At 38.6% G+C, this 19,863-nt stretch overlaps 1 protein-coding gene across 3 annotated transcripts in view; it reads left to right on the top strand.

Moving 5' to 3' along the window:
* The window catches only part of LOC122802711 (cohesin subunit SA-2-like), a 1,740,876-nt gene that overhangs the window by 249,696 nt on the left and 1,471,317 nt on the right, over positions 1-19,863 (top strand). For all 3 annotated transcript variants that reach the window (XM_044072465.1, XM_044072464.1, XM_044072463.1), the window contains exon 5: positions 18,742-18,838. In XM_044072465.1, the coding sequence (XP_043928400.1) occupies positions 18,742-18,838 (97 nt within the window). The remainder of the gene's footprint in view (positions 1-18,741; positions 18,839-19,863) is intronic.

The following is a 19,863-nucleotide window of genomic DNA, read 5'->3' as shown; positions in this document are numbered from 1 at the left end:
CAGACTTAGCAAACAAGAAAAAAATGAGCTTTCTATTGTAAGCCTTGATATAGATAAAGCTTTCAACTCCCTATGTGGCCATATCTGTTTAAAGTTCTGCAAAAATACAATTTCTCCCCAAACTTTATAGGATTAATTAAAAAAGCTACATGAAAAGTCAATAGCCTATGTACAGACAGCATCTTATCTATCTAGCCAATTTGAAGTATTAAGAGGTGCTAAACAGGGGTACTCTCTCCCCATTTCTCTTTGCCCTGGCTATTGAGTCTCTTGCAAATTATGTTAGAAATAATGAGAGTGTTAAAGGATATAAAATGTCAGTCAAATTATCCCCCAATGTACAACTGTTTGCTGATGACCTATTAATAACTTCTAATGATATTGAAAATTCAGTAGATCACCTATTACATTATTTAGACTTATTTGTAAACATCTCTATTCTAAAATCCAATCACAACAAAACTCAGGCACTTCTAATGAATAAAAATTTTACTATGAAACTTAGATCAAAAAGGGGGCACACATATAAATATCTAGGTATCCTTATTGAATCTAATTATAAAAAGTCACTCGCATCTAATTACCAACAGCTTATAAACTCAATTACAAGTCATATTGACAGTTGAAACATACTCTTCTTCACATTTGAAGACAGACTAACTTTAATCAAAATGATACTGTTACCTAAAATCTTATTTACTGGCCAAGCTCTAATCATTCCCTCACCTGACAAAATTAAACAGAAAATTAATAGCTTATTACTCAACTTCTTTTGGTATGTCAAAAAAACAAGAATTTCTCTTCTCTGGCACACCATAAGCTGAGATGGAGGAGGTATAGGATTTCCAAGTATTGATTTTTATTTAAACTTTGCATTTATTAACATAGTGTTGCTTTGGAATAATACTTCTTATACATCATATTGGAAATCAATATATGAAACCTTACATCTTAATAGTATAGGACATTGCATGAACCATATATTCAAGTACATATAAACATGTTTATATGAATTTTAAAAATATACATTCATGAAAGGTCAAAACTTGTTCTTACACCTCTTACAAACCATATATTGCTGTTGTTTAAAAAGCTTATGTTTTCTAATCAATTAATTAAGAATTTATTAATTCATACTCAGGCTGATGTAAATAAAGTAAATATTTAGTTATTTATGTTAATATTTACATTTTAGTGTTTCTTTTGGATAATTTACAAGTACTTAATTGTTAAATTTTTCAAGAAAAACAATAAAAGCTCATGAGTAAAAAAAAAAAAGAATTTATTAATAATTATGTTTCCTATTGCCTACACAAATGAATGTTTGATATTGTTTGATACTCAGAAAATGTTAGAATTTAAGAAGGGTGACCTATTATACTGGAATCTAATTTTCTCAGCTAATAAAATAAGCTCTGCAGACTATTTGATTAGCAGATATAGTTTTGCAAAATTGCAATTGGCTGGACATCCAAACTTGTAAGGATTTTATATATACTAATCTCATACTTTCGTTAGAGGCATACAATAAGAGTAACTTAAAAATCTTGGCTTTTATCTCAACAATTATTAATAGCTCACTCAAGAACACTTCATACATATCTGTTATTTATAACATTCTCAGAAATGACTTTAGCCAAACAGATGCTTCTTTTTGGAATTATTCAAGTGAAGTTAATAAACAAGTATTCTCAGAAAAAGATAAAAAACTTTGTTTATAGCTGGTGAAGGAATCCACGTCTTCCCTGTTATGGCATGTATACACATGGAAATTTTTGCATAGGTGTTTTTTCACCCCACATAGACTAGCAATAATGTACAAGAAGGATGAAATGAAATGCTGGAGGTGTGGACACCCTGATGCTGACTGGATATGGTTGTTAATTGCAAAATAATTTCCCCATTTTGATTAGACTTTAAATATCTTTGTAAAGCTGTATGGAGTGACAACTATAATTTTGGACTCCCTTATCCTTTTCATTGTTCCTGTTTCTGAAGTCATTCCTAAAAAACAAACATTTTTACTATGGTCTATCCTCTCTATAGCAAGGAAAATATGTTACTAAAATGTTGGAAATCCCAATCTACTCCTGTCTTTAAAGATGAGTTTATTCATCTTGTGAAATACATTTGTAAGAATGAGATTGCTACTGTAAAAGCAAGGGCCAATAACATAACTCATTATTTAATTGCTTGGACAAAATTGTCTAATCTGTTAGAGAAATATTAACTATTCTCCTATGTATATATTTTTTTAATTGTTATGGTAATTGTATATAGTTTGTTTTTTCTTGTTACTATACTGTTAAATTATTGTGTTGTAAAATGAATAAAAACATTTGGGAAAAAAAAACATGACCAAAGCACCTAGAGCCATATTTTACATGCAACCTGTTGAGTGGCTAGCCCTGACATGGCAAGCAGTCTGTGATCTGTGTTCTCCTCTTATGAGGATATTGGGCACCACAGTAGATGCTCATAGTGGTTGGGTTATACAGCTAGCTCTTCCCTGTATAAGGTACCATGTCGAGTCTGTGCTGCCGCCCTCAGCTCTGTTCTTTTTGGTGAGTTAGGTCACGATCGAACTTCGTACATTGTGCATGAGAGGGGAAGACCTTAATCATTATGCCAGCAGGTTATCTTCCATGATGGATGCAACCTAGATTACAATCTAGGTGACCCTTGGTTATCAGCTCAGGTACGTTTTGGAGCTGAAGGTGGAGAGAAATTCTGACCCTTTGATTCTCTTCTCTCCTTGAGGTGTGTGTGCTGGTGTGCTGGAGGCAAGTATTTGATGCAGGAAAGTGCTGGAGGTGATACTGGATCCTTGCAAGATCATGGCTGACGTGTTGGAGCAGGCAGTGTGAGAAATGCATCACCCCATAGATGAGGGTTGGGCTGCTCATGATACTGTTACATGCTACTTGATGATGTCATCCCAGCTTGTCACAGGGTTATATGGTTTAAAAGAAAAAAAAAACAGCTGACTGTAGTATAGTAGTCCTGGCATTGTTGTTCCCATTCTCCAGTTAAAGGGGACATCTGCCCAATGAATGAGAACATCTTTCTATCTAGAGGGTCAGGATGCACCCAGAGAAGTGAAATTTCTACTTTTTTTGTTTAATTAGTTGTCCTTTGATAACCGGGAAAGTGTGATGGAGCCAATGGCCCATTTTTAATGGAGTCCCAGGGAGAAAAGCTCCACAGTACATTCAAAAGTATTTTAACAGTAGTTGATAAGTAATTATATAAATTGTTAGAAAAACTCTGCAACAGAGTAAATATTTTGCAATGCGTTGGGGAGAAAAGTTCTAAGAAAACTCATATAAAACAATTTTACAGTAGTTGATAAGTAATTATGTACAAGTGGAGAGAATCTCCACAACAGATAAAACACAAACAGATTGGATAAATTGTGATCAAAAATACAATATGTACTGCAAGAAACAAGACACTTTCAGGAAAGGATAACCTATGTCAGGCGATCTAATACATACTTATTTAAAATATTAACTATGTTTTTAATAATATATGGACATGTGAAATAATGTATGCTGCTGCCAAAATAGACAGAGGAATAGAATAAGATGAGGAGGAGTAATGAGCAGGGCGGATAATTAAGGACATGGAGAGACAAAGAGAGAGTTGATGTTATGGAAGGACAGGAGACAGGAAAATAAATAGTAGTAAGTGTTGGCTGTAGAGGTAGAAGAGCATGCATTAGTAGCATGGTGTCATTAAAGTGAGAGCTTCTTTTGATGTTAGACCATTACTGCCTGCTAAGATGTGGAGGTCTTAGTGAATTCAGAGTGAGAAAGGCATAGTTGCAGTGAGTAGGTGGTCGTGCGTCTGTTTTGATGGCTGTGCAGGTACAGGTGCAGGTATCAGATAGATATTTTTTAGATTGATCTTGAAATTGGAAAGGTTGTTGGTATGTTTAAAAGATAAGGAGACAGAGTTCCAGGAGTGGGCTACATAGCTGGACTAGAGAGAGGTTCCTGCTGTCAGCTCTGGTTTATATCCAGAGTGTCCTCAAATTATGGTGTCCTCAGAAGAAGGAGAGTAAAAGGCTTGAAGTCAGTAGCAGCTGGCCAAAAAAGAAAAAGAAAAAACAAAAGCTTTTCACAAAATGTTTGTTATGGGAAGCTAGGACACTAAAAGCTAACAGCGTGCACTCTTCTGCAGCGGCTCATGCTTAGCACCATTACTTTCTGGGACTGCAGGTTGTCATTTCACTTTTCTGTTAACTGCTGCTACTCCTTGCGGCTAAACCCAAAGTTTTGTGAATGAATTCTAGCTATAAATGGGATATAGATAGTTCAGGTAATGGCAGAAGTAATGACGTGATACTATGTATAGTGTTTTACAAAGAAGGCAAGATGGAGGGGTTCATGACAGAAACATTTTAACTGCTTGTGGGGAATTTATTGTTTCCCAGAAGATATCATATTTCTGTAAAGTAAATAATTAAATAAATTCTTAAAGAAATAAAGATTTGAACAAGAAAACAGTTTGCAGTTGTAAGGCAGGTAGCCCAGGAGATGCAGAAAGAAGTATTAGTTCACAGAAGAAGTGATTGAAACAGCCTTTTTCAAACCCTGTTATGGTCAAAAACTGTTTGCAGAATCCAAGTTTGGATTGCTGAAGAATAAGACCATCTTTGAAGACTGTTCAAAGTTGTTAATTAATGAGGTCCTCCCACTTATCCATTTTGCCTTCAAAAGTAGGTGTTTGTGTTGGCAGAAGAAAACAGTTTGAATTAGCAGAAGAAACCAGTTTGATAGTCACAAGCAATGGGAAGACTAGACAGAGAAACAAGTGCATGCCCTCCTGTCATCCCACTGCCTTTTCTGGTCTATAATAAAAGTAACCAAGCCAGAATCCCCCTCGAAACAGCAGCTTTATTGGAGAACAAACAGACAACTTCAGACTTAGCGCTTTCTCCCACAAAAGGGCATCATCAGAGTAATGCATGAATAAAACACAATTCAACATATACTGACCAAAGATGTTACCACCCCCTCCACAATCCAATAGTCAAAAGACACCAATTAATACAATTAAAAATTAAGCTACCACTATACTACTTAAAGAAATATGTACAACTTATAAAAAATGTATACAACTGTGAAAAACTAACCAAACTGTCACAACTGTTAAACTAATTATTATGTTAAAATTTTTTTGTATATATATATATATATATATATATTGGGTGTTAGTTACTTAATACTACTATGTTAAAATTATACAAAATTATTATGCATTTACGTTCAACTGAATTGCTTTAAAAACGTACTAAATGCTAAACATAAAAAGTGTTGTTAATATTGTTAAAACTCTAATAAGCCAGGATGCCACAAACTAAATATAACATTCATTATGTATGTACTTCACTGTGAACAATACATTTACATCAACTAACAAGGTCATAAATCGAAAATACTTTCTAGATTAAATGGGACCTATATTTCAATATACTATGTAAGGAAATATACTCATTAATGCCAGGACTAGTCGAGGCATTCAGCCTCAATTGCCAAAGGCATTCTTTGACCTCTAACAAGGTCTTGTTGTCACCTCCCCTATCGTTATAAGGTACTCTATCTACCACAAAATTGAGGTGACAACAAGACCTTGTTAGTATTAAGTAACTAACACCCAATATATATATACAAAAAAAAATTTAACATAATAATTAGTTTAACAGTTGTGACAGTTTGGTTAGTTTTTCACAGTTGTATACATTTTTTATAAGTTGTACATATTTCTTTAAGTAGTATAGTGGTAGCTTAATTTTTAATTGTATTAATTGGTGTCTTTTGACTATTGGATTGTGGAGGGGGTGGTAACATCTTTGGTCAGTATATGTTGAATTGTGTTTTATTCATGCATTACTCTGATGATGCCCTTTTGTGGGAGAAAGCGCTAAGTCTGAAGTTGTCTGTTTGTTCTCCAATAAAGCTGCTGTTTCGAGGGGGATTCTGGCTTGGTTACTTTTATTAACCACTGTGTCATTCTACTGTTGGTTTTGCCTTTTCTGGTCTGTCTGTCCCATTCCTTCTTGAGGATGTTCATTGAGCTGCCCATCACTATACGTTTCTACAACCCAGTCTATGTATCAGGCATCATCATCATTCTCATCAACCCACCTTTTTCCTGTTTTTTACATGGGGTTGGGGTGTCATGTCAACTGTCGCCATCTCTCTCACTTCAATACCACTCTCCTAACTTCTTCAGCAGTCATGCCTATCTGTTATAGGTCTTCTCTCACACAATCCATCCATCTCTTAGCTGGTTGGCCTAGTTTACTCTTGCCTTCTTCCTGTTTGTCCCAAACTTTATTCACCAGAATGTCTTCTGCTTTTTTGCACATGTGCCGAAACTAAAGTAATCTATTCTCTTTGACCTTCTCTGCAATTGGGACTAATATAGCTTCTGCTCTGATGTCCTAATTTCTTCTTCTGTCCCACAGTGTGCCTCCTACCACCTGTCTCAGACACTTCATCTCCATCAACTCTAGTTTCCCAGCTGTTCTGCCTTTACTGTCCGGGTTTCTGTACTGTACAATAGTACTGGTTGCACCACTGTTTCATACACCTTACTTTTAGTTTCTTTGGCATTATTTTGTCATATTCTGCCCCTGACGCTCTGTACCATTTGGCTGCAGCCCCTCTGATTCTAGCTTTGGCCTCCTCATTCAGATTTCCCCTGTCCTGCACCACCCTTCCCAAATACTTAAATATCTCAACCTGTTTCACTATTTTTGTTTTTATTTGCTTAGGAATTAATTTAATTATTTATTTTACAGAAATATCTCAATTTTCAGATTTTTTTCGGATTTCTTCCATGTGCTGACATTACAACTGTCTTATCTGTACTCAGTTTCATCCCATGTGCATTCAGTTTGGCCCTCCATTCCCCTATCCTTTGCTGAAGTTCTTTCTCGGACTCTGCCTATAATACCACACTTTCTGTAGGTGTCACCTTTGCTCTTGTACACTGGCACTCATATGCTTATTCTCCAATCATCTTGGATGCACCCTTCTTTCCATAGTGTTATGAGTACCCTCAGGAGCCATTTCTCGCCTATCTCATCCAACATCTTGATCATATCTGGTGTGATCTCATCTCCATTTCATTTTCCTTGCTGCAGTTCTTACCTCTTCTAGGATGGGCTGCTCCTCTTCTTTCATCATAGGCTGTGTCTGGGGCAGTACAAATTCTACAGGGTATTCTTCATTCAGAAGCTGCTGAAAGTATTCCTTCAACCTGCCTTTGATTTCCTGTGGGCTGGTGAGCAGGTTGTTACTGGTATCTGCTACAAAGGGTGTCTAGCTATCTTCCTTATCTTTCTGCCTGTTCCCTGCAACCTGATGCAGTTTATTTGTGCCATCTAAAAATTAACTTTCCAGAAGTTGGTAGAGTGCCTCTGTTGCTTTGCTGTTTGCTATTTCATCTCTTCGCCTCCATGTTAAACAACCAACATTCCTTCTTAGCCTTGCACATTTTTTCTGTCTCCTAATTTTTCCTTGCACTTCTTTTTTCTTTTGATGACTTTCTGGAATTCTGCATTCCCCCACCAGCTTTCCTTATGTACCTTATTTCCATGGTTTACATTCATATGGCCGAGCACACATTGCTCCACCGTACATTTTACCGACTTTTCTCCGTGAATCCCGAAATGCTGAACCGTTGGAATGTCGTAAAAAGACCGAATTTGAAATTTCCAACCACACTACAGCCTAAAACGAGTTCTGACATGGGTCAAAAAGGGGATAGGATTTTGCGATTCGCAACACAATTGCATTTTTGAGATGTTGCCACGCCCCTTTCAGCCATACCCTCTCAACCATTCACTGGTCGACCATATGCATGTACCCCTATTTCCATATCTGACTCAACCACATACCTGTTCTGCATATACCTCTGAATTGTATAGATTTATGCTTTATTTGTTTGGTCTGTTCCTCATGCTGACAAATCATTGAGGACTGACATCACTAAATAATGAGAGGTATGTGAGTTTCAGACTTTATAGTCTTCAGAAAATACATGCTAACACAAATCCTGGTATTCTAGCAACTTTCTAAATTTATAACAGCAATGTTTAAAACCTGTCCTTATTTTGGGGCATTTGTCCCCCATTATTTTTGGCTTTGTCCAGATTTCTTGCACTAAGAGGTTGAGAGGTACAGTTCTGCAGTCTTCACACAATCTGTTTTAAGGCACTGCCATTCTTCTTCAGCTTCACCTATTTACTCTTCTTCCTAAAGTGCTAGAGCCCTGAGTAATTGTTTTCTCTCCAGTCAATTTCCACATATTCAGCCTAGTCTCTGTTGACCTTTGAGCCTAATTTGACCACTGTTTGCAGTTGATTGTGGCAACCAATGGTTTATACCGTGGGCCAACTGTTTCATTGTGGATGACTTTGCAATCACTGATTCTATGCCAGTACCCTTTCCTTACTAGGAAGAAGTCTATCTGAGTTGCACGTTGGCTGTTCTTGTATGTGAACTTGTGACGGCCTCTCTTGCTAATCTATGTTTTGGCCACCATTGAGCCATTTGGCAGGCAGAAGTCTAGAATGGCCTCTTTCTTTATTCCTATTGCCCTACCCATGTGGACCAAGGCACTCATCATATTCTGTTCTGTCGGTTCCGATATGTGCATTCAGGTTACCCATTATCTGTATCAAATCATGTAGTTCTGCTTTATCTTCTAGGTCCTGCAGCTCCATTCTTGGGTAAGTTTGTGATGGAAACGCAACATGTTTTTGTGAGGCAGGGGAAAAACCCACAGAGACCCATAGAGAAAATGTAAACTCCATACAGGCATTGGCCAGAGGTCAGGATCGAACCTTGTGCATGGGAAGAGAAGACCTTAACCATTATGCCAACTGGTCATGTAAAGGAGCACTAGATGAGGTGCCCCAGCAGATATGGTGTGCCACAACTTCAGGAAGGCATTCAAGTCTCTCTCACAGTTATTAAATAGGTTTTTCTTTGGTCTGGGCTGCACTTTGCACCCTTTATTTCCAGTTTGTACCTTCTCTGCCCACCTTTTCAACCCTTCTCAGCTCTACAAATTTACAGACCGTGTTTGTGAGTTGTTATAGGTTCATAGGTGTTTACTAGGCTAACAAACACAAGGGTCTTTTTAACCCTAGCCATACATCCCAAATCTCTGACAAGTTCTGATACCCTTGATAAGTGTAAGCAGGGGCCTGTGAGATGAACCATTTATAAGTTGCCTGTGTCCATTTGAGACATAGGTGCCAAACTGGGGATGAATTTCCTGTTCCCCATCCAATTGTCCAAGTTGCACTTGAATTGGGTTAGGGAGGAACTCTGCTTCACATGGATGGGGGAGCCTGTTCCATAGATGAGATAGTCTCTGGGATGCATACATGTCTCTTCAGCAGGCCCTGTTTATATCACAGGCAAAGTTTAAGTCTTTAGAACGGGTAATTCTGGTGCTGTTTGCTTTGTGGATGTGCAGGAGCTCCATCAGAGTGGAGTCAACAATGCCCTGTATGCCAGGCATAGATCTTCCCTCAAAAGCCTGTGGGAGATAGGATACAGGGATAGGGCCTTGAGGCAGTCTGCACAGGATATTTTACTTACGCCGTTTATTCTTTTAGCGAGTAACCTCTGTGGACGTTCCAGTTATTGGATATGCCTGGTTAGGTACATACCAAAGGGGGCATTGTACTCAATGATAGGTCTGATGAATGCTGAATACAGTGGAAAAATGACTTCCTTGGACTTCGATGCCATACCTTTGTTTATAAGTTACCCAGCATAGAATGATTTCCTCACTACCGTAGACACATGATGGTCAAAGGCTAGATCACTGTCTATATGTGTCCCTAAATCCCCGACTACTGGGTCAACTCTAAGGGGTGTGTTGTCAAGATGATAGAAAAAAGGGGTGGATGACTTCCCAATGGATACTATTATACATTTTTTGGCATTTAGTTTTAGTCCATGGCTCTGATGTCAGTTGTTTGTCTGTGTCAGCCCCTCGTGGAGAACAGTTATGTCAGTGTGGGATTCAATGACCGCTCCTAATTTGAAATCATCTGCAAATTTAGTCAGCCGAAGACAACTGACATTGGCCTTGAATTCAGAGAAGTAAATGCCATAAAGGATTGGTCCAAGGACTGATCCCTGAAGGACTCCACTTGTGACTGGCTTCTTTGTAGAGGTGGACTCCCCAATTCTAACTTTGTGGGTCCTGTCTGTGAGCCATTTGGCTATCCACCAGGTGACATATGGGTTTGTACCTAACCTCTCGATTTTCTCAACAATGTCCAAGTGGGGTATTATGTCAAATGCTTTGGCCAGGTCAAGGTAGACAGTGTGAACCATTTTTATCTCATTCATTGCTTTTGTTACCTTCTCAAAGAAGTTTGCCAGGTTGAGTAGCCATAATTTGCCCTTGACAAAACCAAACTGGGTTGAATCCAGTGTCTGGAGATTTATTATATCTCTGTTGATCATTTCCATGACAATTCCTTCCATGGCTTTACATGTAAGACTAGTGAGACTTATGGGTCTGTAGTTACCAGGGTCTGTAGATGGTCCACCTTTGTGCAGAAGAATGACTGTTGCTGTTCTCCATTCATGAGGCATCAAGCCCCTTTGGAGGTTACAGTTAAATAGTAATTCCAGAAGCCCTGATAGGTCATGTTTCATGCTATTTAGAATGCATCTTGGGATATTTTCTGGGCCTATTGATGCAGTGTTCTTGGGCTTAGAGAGAGCATTAAGGACCTGCTCCCTAGTGAGAGTAGGGGGAGTTATATTTGATGATATTTCCTGAGGGAAGGTTAAGGGAGAGAGAGGGGTAAAGTTGGAGCTGAGTTTATCTGCCTGGAAGTTTGCTGTATCTTCTGGCTCAGTATAGGTAGCTCCATTTACTGTGAGCTCTGCACACAATTGTGTATTGCCTTTGAGGTTGCGGACATAGCTAAAGAATCCTTTGTGGTTGTCCTTGGACTGGGAGGCCAAACGGCTTTGGTAGACTTTATATGTCCTCTGAGTTTATTTAGTTTGATGAGAGTGCTTTTGTCCTGCTATGTGCTACACCTCCTAATTTTTGCCATGATTTTCTTCCTTCTGTTATACAGCCTGTTGATTTTGTGATTCCACCAGGGTGGTTTGTTTTTTGATTTAGTTCTGTACTTCCTGGTGGGTACAGCTGCCTCTACGTAGCTATTAACATGCTTGGGCTTGAAATTTTGCCAGGTTATCATAGCAGCAGGAGGTTAGCCTTAGAGTATTTCCTGAATATTCCAGGTTTATCTGGGGGTCTAGGTTTTATTTTTACTTCAAAGGAGACCATTTTGTGGTATGTTCTTACCAGGGAAGAGATTACAGTAGGGGGTGTGCAGCACTCTCCCATATTAGTGAGGACCAGATCCAGTATGGTTGCACCCCTGGTTGGTGTATTAACTGTCTGGTCCAGGGAGTTTGTGCTTACAAAATCCAGGATCTTTGTGCCTGTATGTTTGGTATCATATAGGATTCCCAGTTAATAGTGGGGTAATTAAAGTCACCATGAGTATGGTATTGGGTTGGATGGTTAGTGTTTCTAATAAGTTTAAATACGTGGTATGGGTTTCTTGGGTCATAAAGGGGAACCTATAGCTTGCACGGAAGTGGTATGGGATTTTGCCTATGGTAATTTGAACATGAAGCAGCTCAAGTGCATTGATCAGCCTTGAAATATATTTATTTTTGATGTAAATAGAAACACCTCCACCTTTAGTCCCTGCCTATGAAGTAGCTGGTCTGTATGTGTGGAAGGTATTATAACCTTGCACTGTTGGTGTGCTCTCCATGACTTTAAAACATGTCTCATTCTTCTGGGTGAAGAGAGCTTCTAGGGAGTGGAGTTTTTTGTTTAGACTCCTAACATTGAACAATAATAGCTTTAGATTTTCTTGGTTTTGATTTGCTATATCGGAAGTACTTTCAGTTTGGCATTGCCTAAAGAAGGCACTATGGGGGAAAACAGTGTTTTAGCTAATATTCAAAACCCTATAGGGGAGAGGCACAGATCATCCCTAGCAAAGCAGCATGGCCTGTTGACCATCTAATTGCATTCTGACAAATATTGCACACCCTTAAGATGCCACCAGAAACTAAGCCAATTATTAAAGTCAGTCATCTTTTGTTCATATTGTGGCATCTTCCTCGGAGAAGATAAAAATGCTGCTCAGTGCTAGGCTCATTCCAGCCTGAGACATACTCTGAGAGCTCCATGATGTCTCTCTTCATATAGTCTAGGGAGGTACATTTCAGGTCATTTACTCTCACATGGGCTATGACTGAGTTATATTGGTACTTGTGGTCCAGTGACCTGAGTGTGTGTGTAATGCGGTGGATCCCAACCCCTGATAAGGAACTGGCCATGACTTTCTCCTTATTCAGCTTGGTAAGATGGACATCAGTGTGTCTCACGATGAAGTCTTCAATGACTAGTATGTTGGATTGTGTGGTGGCTTGCCTTATGGGCTTAGAGGTAGAGGCTCCATGAGATGTGGCTTTGTGTTTATGTGGGTGTTGTTTTGAAAGAGTGCATTTGGGGCTGCTAAGGATATTTCTTATGTTTACTTCATGTAGGAGGTCTTTGTGGTTTAGGAAGGTTACATTTAAGTGTCTCAGCATATGTGGGTTAATATGTCTGCTTTGAATTGTGTGTGTTGGGTGCAGTGTGTGTGTTTCTGACAACCTTATTGACATTAGGAATATTTTTATGTGAGAGCTTTGCCTCCAGTGACATTGTGTAAATATATCTCTCACATACCATATCAGTTTGTCTGAGAATTAACTGGTTGCCTGTAAACATGAGGCAATTTCTGCATTGCTTCAGGAAGCCCATATCCACCAAGATGGTAATGGAGACAGTGGGAAAGTTCATATCCATGGCAACATACCCTATTTTATTGATTAGACAGTTGGAGTGAGAAAATCTGTCAGTGTCAGGAGTATCCAGTTTGGAATTATGGAGCCAGTTCTTGTCACTGCAAACTAGTTGTCCTGTGTGGAACTAGGTATGAGAGAAATGTCAATTATGCTTTTAAAGGAAAAGTGTCACAGTGTCTGAGTTTGTATAGAACACTGCCAACACTTGAGGAGAAATTAATACATAGACCCTGAAAATTTAAGGCTGAAGTATTTAGGCCAATATTCTGAAGTTAGAAACAAATCCAGCAGTACCTACTAAAAACAAAGAATTAGCTTGTCAAGAATGATGAGAAGAGAGGAGTCACATGAATTGCTACTGCCTGGCTACTACAAGTCCTGGACCTGGTCTTACCACAAATTCATTCTGCTGGGATACAATGCTCCTTTGCTTCTTCTGTCAACATAAACAAAACATTAGCACCAATCCTAACATAAGAAGCAGGACACAGCCTGTTTGGTGATACAGAATCTTGTCCTAGATGATGCAAGGGTATGTAGACTTGTTGTAGCCTTTTCCTGGTAGATGCCTTGAATAGCAACCAGACCAATTGGGAACGTTAAGCACAGGCACTCGTTGTCCAACCAGAAATAGTCAGGAATCAGTGAACTCTGCTCCTTCTCTCACCAGGAACAGAATATAAGCACAAATTCCAAGCTGTCATGTGTAAAGCAATTATTAGGCTTACTGGTGATCAGCAGTCTCCAGGAGATAATGTCCCTGTACCAGGAGAAAACAAAAGCGTTAATCCCAAGATGACTACTGAGAGGCAGAATGTGGGCTGTCCAATAACTGGTGGTCTTGCAATAGATGTTTAAAGGTAAGATGAAAAAATGGGTTAATATCCTAAACACTGCAGTGTGCACTAAGCAGCTGGATATGAAAGGGGGTAACTTAAGTTTTAGCTGTCTTAGTGCAGAGCCACTAATTTTAAAAGAACAAGATCGATTGGAAGTGGGTGGGCACTTTTGTATTCTGGTTCTATAACTCAAAAACTGGTTCTATGGAATACAGTGGGATGGCCAATAAATTTAAATAGTTGAGGGGGAGTGATTTCACATAATGATAATTTTGTGTTTACTCACACCAGCCAGTGACAGCGGAGAGGGAAAGAGATGTGTGGTCAAATTAATATAAGGGGCAGGCAACTAGAAAGACAGTTGTGTTTAAAAACACAACAACAACAGGGTGGATAACAGTCCTGTCAGTGACTCACAAGAGACACAGCTGTAGTCTCTTTCTATGTTTTAATGTGCAATTAAAGGCAGAATATAAGTAAAACAGTGTAAAGAAAACAAATCACAGTATACAAAATAGAAAAAGGCAATAAAGTAATAAAAAAACCAAGAAATCAAAAGCAAATTAACCTTTACCCTCAAGCAAGCTGTGGCATCTGTGTGAGCTTTTCCAGTGTATTCTGGAATATCTTGCTGTTTATAGATTTACTCTGGGATTGTCTGATATGGCTTTCCTGGAAAAAGGAGAGTAGGCCTAATGGATGGAACTGGCAAGGGGTGAATGGTTATAGGACTCAGTGGCCTTGGAATATTAATGAATCTGATCATGTCCCCTTGTTCATTTTAGTCTAATGAAAAGAATCCCAGATTTTCCTGTTGTAGTTTCACCCCTCCATAATGTTTATTAGTCAGCCCGTGCCTGGCCAAAGATAGCTATGTCCTTATTCACATGTGGTCTCCAGATCTGTATGCATTACTACGTCTGAGGTATGACCACTGCTCTGTACAGTGGAGAATGACTTTCTTGTTTCTACAGTTGGTTCCCCATAAGATACCTCCAAGCTTCCTGTTGGCTTTAGCTGCCACCCTTCTGTTGTCTAGTTTTGTTTTTTTTTTCCATTATTGGTCTGCATTCATTATATGCTCCTCCAGTCCATTCTGTATTTTCCCACCTAGGTTAATGTATCCTAAGTGTAGGGCTTTGCATTTACCTGTATGAAATGGTAGTTGCTTACATTTTGCTCGTCTGACTAGTTTTCCTAGACCATTTGCTGGCTGTGTTCCCCATCTTATGCCATGGTTCCTACCTTGGTTTCATCTGCAAACATGTTAATCGTGTTCTGTGTTGTCTGATACAGCTGAGGTGAAGACACTGCATAGAATAAGTCTCAGCACCAGTCCTTGTGGCACATATTTAGTTGCTCTCCCTTTTGGTTTTAGTGTTTCTTTGACTTGCATTATCTTTATTCTTCCTTCCTGCCATTGTGATGCTCTTATCCTGACCCCTTCCCTTCCTTTGGAGCCCATTTAATAAATGTGACAGATAGACAGACAGACCTTAATGCCTTCATGTTGTTGTGCTGCACCAAATCTGCTAGGATGCCTCATCTAGTTCTGTTTTAGTCTAGTCTAAAAAGTGAAAACAAATATTGGCAGTCATTTGTCGCTAACATTCCATGCAGATTTAACTCTTGGACTTGGCTGTAGTCCAGAAATGCCATTACCGATGATCATTTCTGTCATTTTCCTACCACCAAGGTCAGACTCACTAGTTTTTAATTTCTCCATCTGATCTTTTGCCTCCTGTGTGGAAAGACACCTCCGTACCATTCTCTTGTCTTCTTTTGTGAGGACTTGGGAGTTGTAACTCCTCTGATCCATGGATATTACCCTTCCTTACACTGTCAAGGTGTTGTTGCTCCACTCTCTGGGAGTAATATTCCATGTTTCAATTGCTGTTCCTTCCTTCCTATGTCAGTGTTTCACCAAATAAGTTTTGCAGTGCCTTAACCTGGTCCTTGTCTTCTGTCATTTACATGCATTCATTAGTTAATCATATTAAGCGTATTAATGACGTCCTTTTCTTTTCTCTCCTCTCTACTATACTAGAAAACCCTTTCAGTCTCCCTGCCAAACATTTGCTGCTCTGACTTGCTTCTTGGGTTTCTGTATTACTGCTTTTCTATTTCATCTTCCTGCCTCTCTGTGTTATATGTCATGACTTTTTCCCTTATTACATCTGTGACTTTGTTTCCTTTTCCTCTTTTTTTCATCTTCTTTTCTTTGCACTCTTATTCGTAGAACCTCTTATCATGCTTTTCCTAAATCCTTTCCCAGACTTCACTCTTCCCTGCAGTTTTATGCCAGCTTCCGAGTTCCCACACTGCTCTCCCTCTTCATACTGCATCCCTCTGTTGTCCCATGCATACATGCATGCGTGTTTTTGTATGGACCCCCTGAACTCTCCCCCTCTCTTGTAGTGGACCCTGCAGATGCAACATTAGTAAGTTCCAGTGCCACATTTTACATTTACCTTCATGCTCCCTGAACTTTCCTTGGCATTTCAGCTGTAATTTTGTTGACCTTGCTCCAGTTGTTCACAATTTGGAATGATCTGTCCTGGTCAAGCACTTCATTTGCCATCCCTACAGAAGTAAAAATGACAAACTCCCAAGCTGTCAAATCTAGTTTAAACAATACCTTTCTCAGTTCTGGTCATGCCCCTGTTCATCACCAGGTTGAGACCACTGGTGAAAGCACAAACGTCTTATTGCTTGTTACTACGTTTTGCCCTCCTCTGCTTGAATCATTACACCCCTAATAACTTTCCCTGCTGCACTTGAAACAATACACCCTTTTCAATCCCTCTTTTAAACAACACTTCTCAACTTGCTCATTTGCTAACTGCCCCAATGCACTGCTCTGCCCTCTCATGCATCCCTTGTATACCCGAATTATAAACATTCTATAAACACTCAGTTTGGAACAGGCAGCCTGTACTGAACTAATCCTTTACCATGCTCTCTCAGCCATATGCTATTACCACTGTCCTTACATACAATTGTAATATGTACCCCTCCCCTCATACATAATTTTATAAATGATTTCATTATATCTGTTGAACTCTTTACAACCTTATAGAATATTAGTCTCCATTCCTGGATACTTTTACAGCTTACTTCAGTAAGTGTCTTCAACTTTTTGCAAACCTTTCTTTACTGAAATGTAAGAACAATAAACAACTTTACGTTTATCCTTCTACAGTATCAATCCAGTTACTTCCGTCAAGATTTCAGAGCTACAAGAACTGTATAGACTTATAATTGTTGATGTAAATACTTTACTGTATATACCGGTCTTGTAATTATGCCTTTTTTTTTTTTTTTTTAGAAATTTTGATGTTTTTTGAGGACTGTCTGAAATTCACTTGTTACTATAAATGTACTGTGGTGGAGCTTTTCTCCCTGGGCCTCCACTGAAAATGGGCTCTGCCCAGTCAGAGTTTCCTGGTCAACAAAGGCAACTAACTAAATAAATAAATAAATAAATTCCTTTGCTTTTCTGTCCTGCATTTTGGGATATCTTATTCTGTTTCAATTAGATGCAAGTCTGTCATGATTACCAGCCTTCTTCCCTTTCCACTCCCTTAGCCTGTCTGTTTGCTATCCATGTTTCTTCATCAGTTTCTCAGATGGCTAATATATCTTATAATACCTCAGCCCTTCCCATGTTTCCTTGGGCAGTAAAGGTAAAGTAGTTGAGGAAGCTAGAGGTGATGAAGTGCCTGAGATGGGTGGCAGAATGTACTCTGTGTGACAGATGGAGGGATGATGAAATTATAGCAAAATCCAAAGTAGCGCCAATTGCAGAGCAGTTCAAAGAGAACAGATTATGGTAATTTGGGGACATGTGCAGGAAAGCAGAAGATGATTTGATGAAAAGGGTTTGGGACAGACCAGAAGAAGGCATGAAGAAACAAAGAGATGGAGAGAAGACCTGAGACAGCCACGCATGACTGTTGAAGAAGGTAAGAGAGTGGGATTGAATCAAGAGAAGTGGTGACAGTTGAGACAACATCCCAACCCCGTGTAGAAAATGGGGAAAAGGGGGTTGATTATGTTCATGACTCCAATTTGCATTTTTTAGGCAAAAGCACCTATAGTGTACTACCCATGGGACTCCAGTCTTACAGAATCACATCTCTATCTTCTGCGGTTACTGTTAATTTTAATGTTTGTGAATTAGTTCTGTTTATTTTTTTTTGTGTGTGTGTGTGAATTTCTTCACCCATGTTGTGCCTGCAAATGGGCTGTTATAATCCGTATACTACCCTGATAAACAAACTAAGTAACTAAAAATAAATAAATTATACAAAATATGTTATATTCACCAACTAGGTGCATATTTAATGGGACCCGCTATAGGAAGCCAATCCTTAACCTATTGGCAGCAAACTTTACCAGGCCAACTTGTAATACCACAGCCTCCCAGACTGGGGGTGAAAACAGTTTTTTTATTTTTTTTTTGCAACTCTACTATACCATTGTGTCAGGTGCTTTGCAGTCTGTACACCTTTACTTGCATATTCTAACTCCACAGTTGCACCATCATGGGGAAAATGGAAACACTGAAAGGCTTAATAAACCTTGTCTAGCTTTGATCTCACAGTAGATCGTATTACTATAAAACCTATCACTAACTTATAACATTGGGATGCTGAGCTTGAGAAAATCGAATTCCAACAATTATAATTCATTGAGTACTAGATATTCTTATTTAAAAATTGAACAACTAAAGTACAGTCGAGATAAAATGATTTATATTAAATTAGCATCCTGATGGAAGTGCAGATATTCACCACTGAGACAATTACCTTAACTGAAAGCTTCAGCGATCACAGGAAAATGATGTGGCACTCCATACTTTACTTCAAAATGTCATATTGTTTAACTGTTACAGATTGTGTTAAAAGTATGCTTCAGTGCCATTGGATGACAGTTTTTTAAAATGACGTTTTTTTCTCTTCTAGTCAGTGGTGGATGACTGGCTTGAAGTTTATAAGCAGGACAGAGATGCAGCCCTTCTGGACCTCATCAGTTTCTTCATTCAGTGCTCAGGTTGTCAAGGTAATTGTACATTTTATTTTGTGTATATGAAAAGAAAATCAGTAAAGAATAGTAAATACCCAGAGATCTTACATGAAAGGGTGGTCTTCAGTACATTTTAACAGATGTTTTACACTTTTTTTTTACAGAGCAGAAACAGTTACTAAGAAAGCATTATCTCAGATGGGAAAAATCAGTATATTTATAAAGGATGATAAACATGATGGGTTCCAAAAAGCAGATGTGTAGCTGTGATCTAATCTTCATTCAAGTGTGTTTATCTTGCCAGATTCAATGTTTGAGTTACAGTGGAATGTGAAATGAAAAGTTAGGTTTTTGACTGCAAGTTGGTGTGGGGATATAAACATCTTTCAAGACTTTTGGTAAATCAGGATTACATTTTTAAAATGTTCTTATGTGCATTACATCATTTTGAATGTGTTAATAATAATATTTCAGATATATCACTGTCACCGTTTGTTGTTTGGCTTTCCAGCAGTATTTGCATCTACAGTCTAATGAAAACAGTATCCTATTTTTAATGATAAACTGATGTAGAAAGTTTTGGAGTCATCTTACAGTGCAAAAAACAGACATCTTTTTTTCTTTTAATGTTTGTTATTTTTTAAGAGAGGATGCTATAAATAAAAAAGCCAATTCCACAAAAAGGTACACTGAAAAGGCACAAGTACTAATTGTAGACAGAATTATAAACAGTATTTCTTCCAATAAACAGTTCCTCCACACACAGCATACATGACACAACAACCACATACCTTGTAACTCTAACCCCACTCTAATTTTGGACAGTATGGTGCCTCAGTGGTTAAAATATCTGTCATATAGCTCCAGGGACTGGTGTTTAAGTCTCACTTCTTTTGTCATTGTCTGTGTGGAGTTTACATGTTCTTCTCTGGTCTGTGTTTACTGATCAAATAGCATGTGCATCGAATGGCCGTTCATCGAACACAGACCAGCAAAACCTCTCTTAATCGAAAGGCTATATGATCGTAAATACTTTCATCCATAGTTGTCCGTCCAGACTC

Source organism: Protopterus annectens, chromosome 5.part0 (genome assembly GCF_019279795.1).
Source record: "Protopterus annectens isolate FY-2018-M chromosome 5.part0, PAN1.0, whole genome shotgun sequence".
Taxonomy (NCBI): domain Eukaryota; kingdom Metazoa; phylum Chordata; order Ceratodontiformes; family Protopteridae; genus Protopterus; species Protopterus annectens.
Note: the sequence above shows the minus strand (reverse complement) of the source record. Positions and strands in the feature narration are given on the sequence as shown.